At 40.0% G+C, this 16,693-nt stretch overlaps 1 protein-coding gene across 2 annotated transcripts; it reads left to right on the top strand.

Moving 5' to 3' along the window:
- The first annotated feature begins 428 nt into the window (after positions 1-428).
- Positions 429-16,489, top strand: LOC136750037 (uncharacterized). Of its 2 annotated transcripts, XM_066704774.1 has the most exons (5): positions 432-1,069; positions 2,878-2,987; positions 9,593-9,691; positions 10,074-10,244; positions 13,788-16,489. In XM_066704774.1, the coding sequence occupies exons 1-5, from the start codon at positions 976-978 to the stop codon at positions 13,971-13,973; spliced, it is 660 nt and encodes a 219-aa protein (XP_066560871.1). In that variant the 5' UTR covers positions 432-975; the 3' UTR covers positions 13,974-16,489. The 2 variants fall into 2 exon arrangements, with proteins under 2 accessions (XP_066560872.1, XP_066560871.1); XM_066704775.1 differs by lacking the exon at positions 9,593-9,691 and having other exon boundaries at positions 429-1,069.
- Positions 16,490-16,693: the final 204 nt, after the last annotated feature.

The following is a 16,693-nucleotide window of genomic DNA, read 5'->3' as shown; positions in this document are numbered from 1 at the left end:
CACGCAGCCGGGACACAAATGGAAATTGGCATTCAAGGAAAACAGGAGACACTTCTTTACACAGAGAGTCGTCACAATCTGAAATAAACTACCCAGCGATGTGGCTGAAGCTGAAAGTGTGGGAACATTTAAAAATAGTCTGGATAGGATCCTTGGATCACTTAGTTATTAATGGCCTCCTCTCGTTTGTAAACTTTCTTATGTTCTTATGATACAATTGATACAAGCACGCCTGCTAACTCTGCACAACATGCAACTGTTGCCCCTTCACTGTACAGGCCCGCTTACAGAGAGAGGGGTTTTCACCTGTGAAGACGCGGTGCGTTGTGGCGGAGGTCAGTGCGAGCATTAGCCGGGTTGAAAGGTGTCCAGGCTCGGTAAAGCGAGTCCCAACAGCGCCGTGTGCGCAGCCGCCTCCCGGGTCCCAGAGCAAACCTGTGCCAGCGGAGATCTCTGCGGATGCGCGGCTTCATCACAGAGCAAGGGGGGTTCACATTACATAGTAGTTAATGACTATATCCCAACTGCCAAAGTGCCGTGCAGTCCTGCAGGGACGAGCCAGCTGTAGTACTCGGTTTATAACTTTGCAAAGGTAACCGATTGCAAGTTGTTAATGTTTTGCGTTCAAAGGGAGAGACCTTTGTTCAGCCGGACGGCAGTGAAAGTTAGCCTCTGCTATTTGACGACTGAAGGAGAAACACACACACAAAGACCGCACTCGTTTCTCTCAGAGGGTCTGCCTGTGCCTAGTGGGCGCACACTTAGCGTGGCCCTGCCGGTGTTAAACAGGGGCAGCGCTGCAGGGTATTGTATTATTAAACGTCACAGGACGCTGCTGCCGGGACGGACGGACGGGAGCAGCCCCGGACTGCAGCTCCAGGCGTGCGGCGATGGCGCGGCCCCGGGTGTCCGGCTGGCTGTGAGGGGCAGCCCGGGCCGAGCCGGCCGTCTCCACTGAGCGACGCACGCAGTCAGATGGCAGACCCTACGCCCGAAATGCGCTCCAACACCAGCACTACAACACCCCCTTCGCTGACATCGGACCAGCTCACGGTCATCGTGGCTTCAGGTTAGTAATCCTTCACTTTTCTAAGGCTGATGATAAAAACACATGGCACGTCCCGGGCGAGTAGCCGATGCCAGTTACTGGATGTAAGAAGAACATTAGTAGACTAGCATGCGCTCCTGTATTGCACTTTGCGTATTATTATTGTGGATTTACTGTTATATTTATCTGCATTTGCTGTGATGGACCTAAACACCCCATGTTTTTGCATTGACAGAATATAATATTAAGAAACGTGTTTTATCTGTCAACATTACACTGGCATGGTTTTACATAAGAAATACTTGAAATATGTGTTTGTTTCTTGTGCAGTGACACACACCCCTTATAATATCCATCCAAATAAATCTGGGAGAGGAAGTTAATACAGTAGTTCAATTGGAGATTATATTCATAATTGCGGATTAAATATTGTGTGTTTAGTAATACAATGCTATTGTATCAAACAAGTCACAGCATAATCAAAGAATCCCATGCCTTACAATCGTAACCAACACTACATTTATGAGTGTTTTCGAGGATAAATGGTTTTATAACTAGGTAGAGACAGGTTCACCGACCAGAGGACATTGCATGACAATAAAGAAATACATAACTCGTACTTTGCCCTAGGTATCTTTTTTAACTTGTTATATGGTAAGGGTAACTTAATCAAGAACTTACGAATAATGAGATGCTGACCCAATTCTGTTAGTAAAATTAACAGCTTATCACCCTTATCTACTGTACTGCCAGCCTTATCTGTTCTCACGTTGAATCAGCCATGTGGATTAAACTAAGACGGTAATGCCATTTTCACTGGAGAAGTAAAAACAAGTGTATTGCATACATTTAAAAGTACATTTTGATTTATAGAACTATATGTGTGTGTGTTTGTATGTGTGTGAATGAATGAAAGATTCATGCCCAGAACACAATTCATGTAGGAGTTTTCTTTATGTGGATGTTTAGGAGGGCTAAAACAAATATCTCAATCTTATATTATGGCCTTATCTTTAGGACATAAACAACAGTATGAATACAATACTGAAGAAACTAATTTGACATACACAATTTTTATTGAACATTTATTGGAAAAACAAACAAACAATAAAAAGGAATGAATATTAGTTTCAGATAACCGATATATAACCTTGATCATTTAAATACCAATGTCAACATTTGCCGTTTACAGAAAATAGCCTTTATTATGAGATGTATACTGTATTGATCTGAGTTTTCATTCACAGTCACTGTATTCCTATGTATGTTGGATGTCACTGTGCCACTGAGAGTTTTAATATATATATGTATATGTATGTATAAGTCATGTTAATTACAGAACAATGGGACTAAAATTGATCAGTGCAAACTGAAACTCAGTATTGTTTTAAACCCACTACATTCAAAACAGCTTCTTTGTGCAAGTTACCATAGCACCACTGATCAATCTATTTCCTCTCTGTAAAAACCTAAATTCCTAAGGCAGAAGACCATTTAGGATGGATATACAAAATTAGAATAATTTAATATCTCATTTTATGGTATCCTAGTCCCAGCATTAGATGAGTACAAAGCACAGAATTTAAAATTGAGTGGCCATTCCAAACCACCCCAATGCAGTTTGTCCAGAGGCAATTAATTAATCGACTGATCTATTTAAACATTGTAAAGAGTGGTGCGCACCAAAGACCTGGACCAGCATATGATGGAATGGACTGGTTGAGAAATTCCTGCTATAAACTGAAGTACAAGGGAATTTGTGTGTGTGTGTGTCAATATTGTAGTGATGGACTTGCATCTTATCTTCTAACAAAACCCCTTTTCTCCAGTGTCCTGCATGGTGTTTTTTGTGATTATCTTGGTGCTGCTGACAATACTCTACCGCAAGGATCCACTCTGCTGCAAAGTCAGGTCTTATCAGGACGCGCACCAGTATCCGGTAAGATTGTGTTCCTCTTGATATTGTGTCTATGTCGGCAAGCCCAGGAGTGAACAACTCCAAGTCCCTAGGGTTTCCCACTTTCTCCCACAATCAGACAGTGCAAGATTGTAGCTGCCTTCTAGTCTAGTAATTCGTAAGTAGTTTAAGGGTATGTTAGTGAATGCTTGAAAAAGATTCAGTTGTTGAAGTGTCTAATCCACAGAGACTTTTGAGGCAATAGATTAAGTCCTCCTATATATGAAATGTACAATAATGACGAGGAAATCGTTTTAATTCAGTTTTCCAGTTCAGTTTCAATGTCCAGTTATTCGATGTTCAATGCAGCTCAATTCTACACTCCTGCACGAGCTTAAAGGCCCTCGTAGTGAACTATATATAGTGAATGGGTGGTAGTAGGAGGCTAAATCCTTTACTAGACGGCTGTGTGACAAGAGACGGGATTAAAGCAAAACGTCGTCTCTCCTGCCATACACAAATTATGAACCCAGTCCCTCAGAGCAGGGTTCCACTGGGTAGAAGTTAGAGGCTTCTGGCACATGAAAAGCTGCCATTGAGTTCTGGGGCTTTGTACTTGGTGATTGGCAGATTGGTAGAATTTCTAATTAAATCCGAGGCCAAGATTACACTGTTGATATAAATATTGGCAGCTGAGGCCACTACAAACACTGTATATCTCAGTGCCACTGTGCTGTGTATGTGCTATCGTGATTCATAAGGCTGGTATTCGCAAGAGCCAGCACCAGCAGTTATTAATGTTCTGGCGTGTTATGCCTGTTTGACACATCCTTTCGGCACCATTCAGAGCAAGGTATTTCTTTCTCTGCGAATATCTTTGGAACAAATCAATAGGCAAGGCAGTAGGAAAGTGGTTTTAAGTTTAACGCAAAAGAAAGTCGTTGTGTATTCACACTGGCTGAGTTATTCTCAGTTTCTCTGGGGACTTCCTGCAGGATCACAGAGAGCTACAAAAGGAAAGAGGAAATAGCATTTGAAGGGGGGGGGGGAAGTGTCAATAGAAGTCTACGATTTTTGGCTTCAGATTTGAAACCAAAAAATGCCATCGTAGAGGCAGCATGACTTAGAAATAAGGACTTACAAAAGCCAAACAGGGAAACAAAGGGAGAACCAGCAACAGAAATATGACAACTCTTGCTGCTATTTATTTATTTACTTATTTTGCTAGGATAGTTTCCAACAAATGGGTACATAAACCTCATGACTGTTTTCGGTTTTGCATCAGCTGCCAATATATTCCACAGAAATAAAGAAAAGGTAAAGTAAACAGCAAGCCTTTATAGGGTTGTATAACTGACTAGTAAGTGATATATTATGATTTGTCAGAAACAATAAAATATAGATTTTGTTTTTTATATCGGGCAGGAGGCAGGCAGGGAGAAGGCGCATTGGAGCCCACAAGCAGAACGTCTCGGACAGCATGACAGGAAACACAACTGATGTAGTGAGATAGCTTTCTCATGCTGGCTTGGATAACCATTCATCTCGAGCCTCCTTTCCTGTTTCATGACTTCCCTTTCCAAGTCCCATGAGATCTAGCCATTATCTTTCCAAGCCAGGGTTATTTTACTTGCCTTCCTTGTTTTGCATAGACATGCTGGCTTCCATCTCCCCTGCTTTGCTTGGCCTGCATACAGAAAATAAAAGAAAAAACAACACAACACTGGTTTCCACAGAGTGGAGTAAGAAAGGAAGTCAATTCATCAAAGAACCATGACAACAGTTACCTCCAATGATCACTACGCTCAAGGAAAATACTGTTGACATCTGACTTGTTAAGAACAGCAATGGTATATATATATAAAAGGAATGATTATAGGGTCAATATAATCATTGCTTTTCTATAATTATTATTATTTTTATTTCTTGGCAGACGCCCTTATCCAGGGTGACTTACAACATAATAATCATTGCTTTCCTTCTGTGTGTGAGTTGAATTCTATCTTGTGAGAATTTGTTTGCCAAATTGAACTGAAATCCCCCCATTTCTGTGGGAACAAGACCTTGAAAGCAGATGCTGAGCAGCTCCCAATCCTGGGTGAGATAAGAGTTTCTAGTGTAAGACCTTAATAAGTTGAGAGAAAGCTAGTGGAATATCCCCAGACTGACATGACATGATTGGCTGCCTTTGCTTTTGTAACACTGCTTGCTCCAAATGGAAGGGAGTGGACAGCCCTCTCCGTTTGTGAAGGAGTTCTAGTGAAGGGGAGACTTGTGCTACAATGTGCTTGTCCCTTTTTGTTTCCCCAATTTAAAAACTGAAAAGGTATTTCAGTAGCAAATACCAAACAAAGCTGAAGATAGTTCAGTTGAAGAGCTTGATGGGTTTGGCAGATTGGTAGAAAATCTAATTAAATCCGAGGCCAAGATTAGTGTTGATATAAATATTGGCAGCTGAGGCCGCTACAAACAATGTTTACTCTACAGCACACATCTCAGTGCCACTGTACTGTATATGTGCCATTGTGAATCATAAGTCTGTGTATTAGCAATAGCAAGCACCAGCAGTTACTAATTGTGTTGTGTCATGTTCTGCCTGTTTGAAATGTCCTTTTCCCAGCATTCAAAGTAAGAAATCCACAACACTGCACTTTTTCAAGGTGTTTTGAAACTTTAGTGGTTGAAATCTTGGGAAAACATGTGACCATATGACCATGCGACCAACTTTTTAATGAAACGGGCTCAGTCCTCAATCAATGAGACCCACATTCCCCAATTTTAAACCTGAAAAGGTATTTCAGCAGCAAAAGAACCAAGCAAAGAGTAAGATAGTGCAGCTGAAAAGCTTGACGAGTTTGTCTGTAAGGCTCAGCGCTGTCCTGAGATTTTCTAAGAAGCCTTTTCAATTTTGGGAAGCCCCAGTCTGATTGAAAAGAGCTGTCGGGTGATGCAGGAGAAAGTGTGAAATGCACACTGAGCCTTTGAGATGCGGGCTTTGTGAATTTAAATGCTCTTTGTATAAGACAGGGAAAGGAAAAGAAAAAAAGGAAAGACAATGGGACACTGACAGATCATTAAAAATAATAATAATGGCAGTATATGTAATTGACCCTATCTCTTTGTCTCTGACGCAACCACACAAGGAAGTATGTGGATATCTATTCTGACATTCCTGTAATAAAATACATGGACCTTATTCTTCATTTTCTCAGGCACTTCAGACCACAGTTTATTTTGAATTGATTTCTCCGATTGTTAGATAAGGGAACTCTGTAATGATTTACTGGGGTTGTTATGTTACTGACGGCTTGCATAGCTACTTTTTTAAAGTGGTTGATATTTTTTTCCCCTCAGTGTCCCAGACCTAAACCTGTAGATAATTTTCTAAGACTCTAAATACATGTGTCACAGGAGTTACTTGTTTTAGTATCAAAAAGCAAACTTTTCTAAAGGGACACATTGGAAACAGAACAAAAAAAAAACAAAAAAAAAACACCACAGAGGAATCTTCTGAACTCCTTTGAGAAAGAAATGTTTCCGTTATCTCTTTTTGAGGTTTCAGAAGCGAATCTTATTTCCCTTTTTTCAAGGTTTTTGTGCCCTTTTAACAACATTTTCATAGATTAAATAACCTTTTCAATGTGACAGTGCAGAAAAAAACAACAACTTAGATACAAGGATTTGTAGACAGCACAGGGGAAGGTTGAGAACTCACGGATTGCAGAGACATTTTTCACCGTGTGTAATATTATGAAGAAATATTTTCTTTGAAACCAAAAAAAAAAAGAAAAAAGTTTCTATTTTAGGTTGTGGCACAGAAAAAGCAAAGGTTGCAGGGCAAGTGGCCCGTGAAATTTGGATTTGACACAGTCGCACTTTCAGATGGAATGAAAGAAAGATTGAAAAAGGATGATCTTTCTTTTTCTTACAGTGACAGCACAAACCAGTGAGAAACTGTCACCTCTGACCCCTCTCTCATGTTTGTGCATCACATGACTGGAGAGCATCACAAGGTCTGAAAGGGCATCACGTGAGGGAATGACTTGTGTCGCTTGTCAACAGGTTACAATCATACACGCTCAGTTCAGAAGATAATGCTTCTCTTCAGGATTTTGATGAAGGCCCTAAAGGCTTTTCTGTAGAGGCCAAATACCGAAACTATAAACAGGACATTTTCAGGTTTAAAAATTAACAGGAAAAAATGCCTACAGCTTTTTTCTCCAGTTTATAACAAACGTCAATATGACACTAGGGTCATTTTCTATCTTCTCTCATATCTCGGGATAACATCTCACCCAATTTGCAAAACCACGTGCCAGTCAAATAATTTAAATATTTTAAAATGATCTTTTCCACATTTACATAGATCTCATGCTTAAATGCTCACCTTTGGACAATTTCTATCAAACAACCGGGGTGAAATTATGCTCTGTAAAAAATCCTGTTTTTAAGAACTAATGCAGACCAATAAGGTTTCTCTGCTTTTATAACAGATGCCCTTTAACAGGAGAGTCGTAGAGCATATAAAATAGCCATGTTCACTTATAGTAAATGTAGAAAAATAAGACGAGTTAGCAAGTCATGGTGTAACAAAGTGGCTCCAAAAATCAGTTTGACTGTAGGGCTTAATATCCTAATTCCCTTTATTGGGCTTTGAAGCTGTATTCACTGTAAAATCCAGCTTTTATTGTTTGTCACTAGAATCGTTTTTGGCATGACAACATAGAAATACATAATTGGAGGAAGGAAGAAGGGAAATAACGGTTCATTTCAGATGGTGTGCGATACTCCTGTAAACCAAAACACATACAAAAATATGACAATGATAAAAATAGTTTTTACTCCCCAGACAGATTTATTTTGCATTTTTCAATATTCTGCCAACATTAATGTTAATATTCTCAGTGGTAAAATGGTTAAAATCTGATTTAAATAGCATTTTTCACATATACATATTTTTGTTAATAATCAGAAGCATGTAAAGACAGACTTTATTTATGGTTTTCAAATATAAAAAAGGGTCTGTTTTGGTGTCAAATCTGAGAAACTGGGACAACCATTTTGTTCATTTTTCTTGTTTTTTCTGGCAGCACAAAGTCAGGCTGCAGGTAGGCGCTCTGACGATGCACACTCCCTCTTGTGTATTGAATGTTATTAATCTGCAAATGGTAAGCACTCACTGCTGCTTTTAAATTGGGAAGGGGCGACATAAAAGGCCTTCCTGTGTCTTGTTGCTAGGATTCCTGATGATAGAAAGACAACTGCATTGTCTCAGAACACAAAGGATCCCATTAAAGGCCTGTACTAGGGCCTTCTTTTGCTACTGGTTCTCTTTAGAAATTCAAATTATGCTCCAGCTCAGATGCCTGATCTTCTGGGGGAGAAAGGGAACAAACAGCAGGCATTTTGATGATGGTAGTGATAGTGATGATAATAATAATAATAAATCATCATCCTCATCATCATTAATTCAATTTTTTGCCATAACAGTCTTGATTCTATAAGGAAAGAGAATATATTTTTGTCAAGCTTGTTCACGGTTTGCGACATATTCATCTCACTGGTTTCATTAAATAAATGAGTCGACAAAATAAAAAAAAAAGAAGCAAACTTGAATGTGGCAGCAAATTTATGACGATAGCCATAGAGAAATGTTGGTTACCAAACATGATTACCAAATTGACTCCCATTTTGCACAAGAAGGGATGACTATAGTGAATGCTAAATGTTATAGTGAAGCTGTAGATAACATTATGTTACTGGCATTGTGCTTCCAAGTCTTTAAATGGATTTTCATCTCAATTTTGTTTCTATCCATTAACAGCCTAAGCATGTCTTTGGTTCCATTAGCCATTTCAGAGCTACTGTTAAGAGTGAATGGTCCTCAGTGAATGAATCCTTTAAAATAAAGTTTAAAGTCATAGAAATTTGGTTCAGATGACTAAAACAGCAGCTTAAACATCAACAATTATTGTTTTCAATCTCACAGACATTTCTAGGGGAAAAGCAGTACAAACTTCAATTCCTAAAGTTGACAAAGGAAATCTATAACAGCATTAAATAACAATATATATCATTATCAAAAAGGAAAGTAAATTGTGATTATGAAGAATCAAAACATTCTGATTCGGGTTATCACCTCCACCAAGTCCATGCCAAATGATTTATGCTATGCCCAAGTAACAAACTAAAGCCATCAGTCAGTTAGTTCCTCATTACCTCAAGGCTCTATTCAAAAAACAATATCAGCCTGCTTGATTTAACTGTCTGTTCAAGTCCCTTACATACGTTTACCTTAAAGCATAGCACATTTCTTCTACACTTTTTCCACACATCCACCTTACTTTCACAGTGCTTTTCAATGGTCTCAAGAGGAATTACACCTCACTAGGACTTACTGTTTTACTACTGGACTGTGACACTTCCACAATATTCCAAAGTTAGCTCCCATAACGGTTAGCATGGCAGTGCGAGTCAAATATCCACTTGGCTCTACACTTCTCGTGTTGAATAAGCTTGGGTCAGAAGCTGTGCAGTACCTCTGAGCTGATTTAGAAGTGTTTCCATGGGTCAAGTCATATACTGGGTCTTCTCTGAAGTGTTTGGTCAGGCTGATGTGATTTTCGGCATTGGTTTCCCCTGTGCAGGATGCGCCCCCTCAGTATCACAACAGCAGACAGACGCTGGTGGGCTCCTCCTATGGCGAGCAGGCCTCAGAGATGGCCTTTGATAACATGGAAGGCCAGGTGAGATCATTATGTAGACAGACATAGATTAAAATGTATTGGTGTGGCAAGGTTATACTCACATCTGTTCATGAAAGCGAGACCTTCTTTTCACACCTCTACCAATTCAATTGAACAGCTATTCTGCTATGCTTTGAAAAAGCGGTTAAAAAGGAGTTTAATAGATATTAAAAGGAAGTGATTAGAAGATCTCACCTCTATGAACAGGAGTGAAAACCATCTTAAGAGAACTTGAGGAGCTTTGCAAAATGCATTTGAACACAAGTGTGAGGAAGGAATGTGTGTGTGTGTGTGTTTATATATATATATATATATATATATATATATATATATATTTTTATGAACCGGCTGCTTTAAAGCTCTTATTGACGTCTTCCTCCAGCAAGGACAGATGTTCTTCATCGGGCCCCCTGGCAGCTACCGTCTGCCTCCCCTAGACGCCCCCCTCCCTCACCTGCCCTCCTACGAGAGTGTGCGCAAGAAGGACCGGCAGCGGCAGATCCACATGATGATCGCAGACAGATTTGGCCTCAACCCCCCAGCCCTGACCGAGGTGAGTGAGGGGGAGATCGCTGACACAGGACTGGTGGGCGTTGTTGCATGTGCAGTACATATTCTCCAGACCCAGCCCAAGCGCTGCTGGTTCCTCAGTGGACTGATTTTAACTGTTTTTGAAGGGCTTATAGTTATCCAGAAATAAATACAAAACATGCATTTCACCACAGCTTTAAGCCTTTCAAAAACAATATATATATTTTTTATATACAAAAACGGCATCCGAAGGAACGGGATCAGATTAAGTCTGTCCTTCATGGCTGTGTATGTTCTAGACGTCACTGTTGTGCCGAACACATCTCCCCGATTCGCTGCCTCTGCTGTTTGTATTTGCCGAAGCAAATGAACATGACGCTTGACCAAACAACGTAATGAGAAAAAGCCAGAGTGGATTTAATTACATATCATAATCAAAAAGTAAATATTGCCTATTGTATACTTAAGAAAACTAACAAACAAACACAAAAAATCTGAACACTAACATGGAACATTTCAATCACTTTCACTTTCAAACTTCAAATGCAAATTGGTTTTATCAAGAGTTCCTTGATTGCTAAAGATAAAAAAGCACTGCAGAATATGATCAAAGAGACACAGATTCATACACACTGAATGTGTATAGTTAATGGCCAGATCAAGTGAAATTATGGCTAACATGACAGAGAAGTGCAGAACAACCCTGAGGAATTGTCCTGTCATCTTCACCCTGCAATCCCTTAATTAAACTCTAATAATAACTTGTTAAATGATATATTATCTTTCCTACATTGGAAGAGGGTTTATACACTGGCTATAATTTAAAGGTCATAAGGTCAGGATTTTAAAAAAACATGAAATATAATTGCTCATTTGTCAGCTGTCGTAGAAGATTGAAGATTCTACATTCTTGTTTACCTTTTCTCAGCTCGGTTTGGGTTGGTTTATAAATATGCGCATTTTACTTGAAGGTACAGGCTGGATTACACTGACCCTGACCTCCAAAGCTGCAACTCCCACAGGCAATCTGTATGTCTTAAACCTGCCCTGGCTGGATTTGCATAATTATAAATCATGAAAGCTGACCTTTACAATGTTAGAACTTCCACAAGAAAAAGATTCCTTAATATTCTATGCCAGCCAACAAGTTAGAGATTATATTTCACATTTTATAGCGTAGTGGCCACAACACTTTATGTAATGAATTCATCATTTTAAACCCTCTCCCACCTCATACTGGGGTAAATAATAATTAAAAAAAAAGGTTCTTGTAAGGTTTATCAGGGTTTCAAGAATAAAAGGGTTAAACTGATACAGCGCAGTTCTGCTTGTGAAAAGGAGAAGCAGTTTATTCAGCTTTAAAATTGCAGATGTACACAGATTGCATTTTTACTACAAATCAGAATAAATTAAGCATTTTAACAATGTACTTAATCACACACTTGGTTAATCTGCAACAGGCGATTTGCATTTGTGATAGCGCCGGGGAGCCGACGTGACAATTTGCTTTCGAATCATCCAAAGCTTACGTTTCAGAATATAAATAACTCAAGAGCATTGCAGAAGGGTAAACCGAAAACAGCTGACAGATTAGAGGTCAAGTTTAAAGGCCTTTAAAACCTTTAAGAGTTCTACACCTCTATTTGTAGATATTTTCTCATTACTTTACTAATCTGATTGTGACTGCTTAAAAACATCTAAATGGGTTTCTCTCATTAACAGCAGTTATAGTAACTTCCACAGGGAAAACACTTAATCTAGTATCCCAGGGTCTTCAATACTTCAACACATTTTCAGTGATCATTTCTCTCTAAATTGCCTCTGGTCCTGTCTATTCTTGCACCTCTCTCTGTTGTTCACAATGGTCCCTTTGGACAATGCTTGTAGTTTTATGGCTTGTTAATTGCCGTGTTGAAACAAGCAAATGTCTGTTTTCAGTATAAGCAGTAAATGGGAACTGCAAAGGGTCAGGGCTGTGTTGTGTGTATGTTTTATTGTGTTGGGGGGAAAAAAAGAGCAAAGGTCAGCTCCTCAGCTCACCAGGCTGCTAGTAATTAAAAGATAAGAGGAGGCAGAAGTTAAAAAGCAATCACGCAACTGTGGTCCAGGAAGTTAAATGCAAGTTATAAGCTACTTTTATCTGGCCCCTCAATCTGTGCTTAAAAGACTTGTTAAATACTTTGAAAAAAGGCTTTGTGTGGTTTCTTTGTAACAGATAATAAACACCGCTTTGGAAGGTTACCCTGATTGACAAGAGTAGCATTGTTGGCCACTCTTTGTTTGAGGGTTGAGTTTGCCTCACACTTCTTCATAGAGGCCTGTAATAATAGGACATGGGGATTCTGACGCTGATGGTTCATAGTTAGATTTGATTTACACAGACGCTGGTATGACAGATGCTGTACAACATCTCCAACATGTCGCAGGGATAGATGTTCAGAAATTTCAAAAAGTGTGTTTCCACCGCGACTGGAAAACTGCATGTGTTGGATAACACACAGAGACACCTGTAGGAATTCGCTTTCAACTGGCATGTATCGATAAGATTATAAGAAAACAGGACTGTTACATGCAGAGCCCATTTCTGGATACAAAATAATAAAAAACATTTTGCACAATCACATTCACACAATGGAGGAAAATTCACTTAAATTCAGAGCAAAAATGAACCCTAATGAAAAATGTCAGCTTGTGGAAAGCAATTTAAACACCTCTGCTACAGAGGTATTAGCCTGTGTTTCTGTCCTGTGTGCAGTGCTTTAATGAGTCCCTGTCAAAGTAACATCCCCGCTCAGAAAGCCCACTGCATTAAGCATCCAAAAATGTATTAGTACTATATATGCAGATGGGTGACAAATTAAAGGAAAAGCCTGAATAAATGAGTGGAGGAACATAACGAACGCAGATGCCTCCAAACAGGTGTACTGCATGATACAATTAAGCAATTAACATCCTATCACACTCTGTGGCATGTATACAAATACTGAGCAGGCCCAGCTGACCTGGATATTGGATCAATATGGCAAGAGAAAAGGATCTAAGTGACTTTGAAAGAGGGGTCATTATTGGGGCACGAATGGCAGGAGCTTCAGTCACAAAGATGCTCAACTGGCTCGTGTTCTTGACAAGTGGGCGAGTGCATGTGTGGCGACACCAAGAGAACGGTACAGGCCTGACTGCTTGACCCCTACAGTGAGGGGGTCCAGAGGCTCTGTTTGCTGTGGGGGGCATTTTCCTGGCATGGTTTGGGTCCACTTGTCCCCTTAGAGGGAAGGGTCACTGCAAATCATTACAAGGTTATTCTGAGTGATCACCTTTATCCTGTAGTGAAACATTTCTATCCTGATGGGAGTGTCTCTTCCAGGATGACAATGCCCCATGCACAGGGCACGAGGGCTCACTGAATTTGTCACCCATCTGTATATCAAAATATTCAGTGGAAATATAATTCAGAGAATGAGATCTACCTTTTTAAACTTTGCATGCGATATATTGTGCAGAATGTCAGAAGACAAGTCTTGTTTTCACTACTGACATCCCCCACCCCTCCTTTTCTTATCTACAGCCACCACCGACGTACGAAGAGTCCATTCGGCATTCTGTGGAAATCCCGGCTGTCTTTGATGTTTCAGATGCCTCCTTGCCCCCAGTTGTTCACTCCCATTCTGGAGCCGACACCAGTGTGTCACAGGAGGGGCCCACACATTGCCACACTACTCCGGCCCCCTTGGCGAACTGTCCGTCTGACTAGAGCAGAGTCCTGCCAGCCACCAGCGCTCCTTGCTGCCCCCTGCAGGTTCAGAGGGAGAGCGACATTGACTCACGATCAGCGTCCTTAGAGTTCATTAGAACAATGTTTAAATACAATTAAATCAAATTCACACAGATTGTGCTACAGGGACCAGGATATCTATCCTTTGCTGTAGCCCAGTGTCTCAAGGAATCATACAGTGCTATTAAATGCAATAATCAGTCAAATGAAACTCAGCAGGGATGAGGAAAAACTAGTCCCTTAACCCGAGATTAGAACATGGCAGGGACCAGAGCAGTGGAGCGCAAGCTTTCAAAGATAAACACCTATTGTCAGTATCTTTGTCAATACCATGGCTCAGCATAAGTAACTCTTTTAATCAGCAGTGTTTGTTTAAAGGTGTGTTGGTGCACCCCCAAAGAATCTCCGCTTCCTCCACAGTTAAATGAGGTCAGATGACCAACTTCAAAGGAATGCAGAGGGAGACGGACCACACTATCAATGTTTAATCTTAGAAGGAAGAGCACACAGGCTGATAGTGTATTTCATGCCAAAGGAATTCTTTTCAATTCATCCAATTCCATCTGCAGGACTGTGCTTTCTATATCAGCTGCAACCAAATAGATAATCCTTAACCAGAATGGAATTACACCCTGATATTTTTTTAAAGAAGCATCTTGAGTCTAATCATTCTAATATGTAGTCTAGTCTTCTCTACACTACCATGTTTGTAGTGGGAAGGAAGCCAGGCAGTCCAAAATTGACAAGTGTAAGATTGAACCCAGTATGCCACCTAATCTGTCCCTGAATGTACTCTGAGTAGAGGCCGTATAAACATGCCTTCACAACTGATGTCTTTGGCAATCACTTTCTGGCTTTCCAAAAAATATCCCAATTGATCTGCAGTCAAACCTCCCTCGTTGGTTTCAGGGTCGGAGACAGATTTGATTTTGACCTTTGAGGATTTGAAGTAACAATTGCTGCTGTTAAAAGTCACATGCTGTTGACCACGGATGCTGAACTAACAGAAACCAATCTTAACACTGGCATTTCAGGCCGCTGAGACCCAGACCAATCTGCAGTCGGTTTCAGCATTAAAAAGACAATGGCTCAGGGCAGACATAGTGCGGGTTTGTGACGCAGACAGCAACATGCCAAGCTGCAGTTCTTGGCAAAAACAAATACCCTTATCTAACACGTATCAATTAACTTTTCAAAGAATTTTGTTTTGGTTAACTGTAATACTGATAGAACAACTGAGCCCCTACCACCCCCATCTCATGTACGGTTCTGCTCTTAGTCAGGACTCTTAATCACGCATTGCCTATCTTGCCATTTTCACCAGCCAGTCGAAGGCATTCAATTAACTGAACTTGCACACCAGTTAATCGTCTTCAGAACTTTCCAAAGGAAGCTTCGGTTACTCCTGCAAGTCCTGAATCAGATCCTCTTGTGTGTCTGTCCCATGCTTTTGGAGCCCTTAAAACAAAGGCTGTTCTCAACCATTGCAATGGAGAAATCCACGGCTTAGAAGATGAAGTCCTTTGTAGCCACCAGTAAATCAGGGCTTGTGCTTCCCTTGTGGATGAACCATAATGACAAAAATGCACAACAGGGATGTGACCAATTATGAGATGGACCCTGGGATAACAGAACCGAGACTCTAAGAGGAATCCTGGAAAGCCTCCTATACTTAATTCTCACATTCTCACCAGTCTGGCATAAAATAAATGCAATCAATAAAAAGGCAATGTTAAAGGGGTTCGATCAGTTTAAATCTGCACAATACCTAGCAAATGAGTGAGCAGTCCAAGGTCTATAGACTTCAGCCACATGCGGAACAAGCATAGTTTTAAAAGTCTTGATACGTTGAACTATTTGATGTTTTTGCATGGGTAGGAATTTCAACAACAACAACTTTCTGATTTGTGTACCTCTGTTTCACCCACTGCTTACATTTTGGTTTTAAATGTTGCATATAAAGTATTTGACTAAATAATCAGTGAAAGGGAAGAAACTGAAGCTAAGTACTACAGATGAGTGCAGGCACATGATACGATGCATCGAGTGATGAATGTGGAGAAACGAAACATGGGTGTCGGGGGTTTGCTTTCGAAACCCGTACAATACACAAGCATTGCCAGGTTTTTGCTAGCTGTGATCTTCGCACATTTCGGTTTTAGGAGGAAATGTGTGGGTTATTTTTATATTGCACTACTGATTTGGCATTCCCGAGCCTTAACATTTGATACATAGTCACTCCAGCTGACACTTGATAGCAGGGAAACTTGTTGCATTGCACAGGAAAAAGTGAATCGCAGTTCTTTCCTGTTTTCAGAGCTTGACGATGAAGATGAATTGCATGTATGCCTACTACTGAACACTAAAAATTGTATCTGTCCTTCATTTCATAACTAGGTATCACAGACTATGTAATTTGAAGGACACCATGTTTTTAAATGTAATTTTCACACTTTGGAATGTAAAAATATCTGTAAATAAAGTGATTTTGTGTACCGGTGTTTTTTCCCCTTTGCTTAAAAAAAATAATCAAGTACATTACTAAAGACAATCAGACATGTAAAATTACTGTTGTAATTTAATGTTCTTAAAGTTAAATTTCCTTATGGCTTTAGTGTTCTACAGTGAGCAACATTTTGGAACCAGTGTCACAAAAAAAGATACATTTGTAACAAGGGTCGTATTTTGTTCACCAAGCT

The sequence above is a fragment of the Amia ocellicauda genome, chromosome 5 (assembly GCF_036373705.1).
Source record: "Amia ocellicauda isolate fAmiCal2 chromosome 5, fAmiCal2.hap1, whole genome shotgun sequence".
NCBI lineage: Eukaryota > Metazoa > Chordata > Actinopteri > Amiiformes > Amiidae > Amia > Amia ocellicauda.
This window is presented reverse-complemented; position numbering and strand designations above follow the sequence as displayed.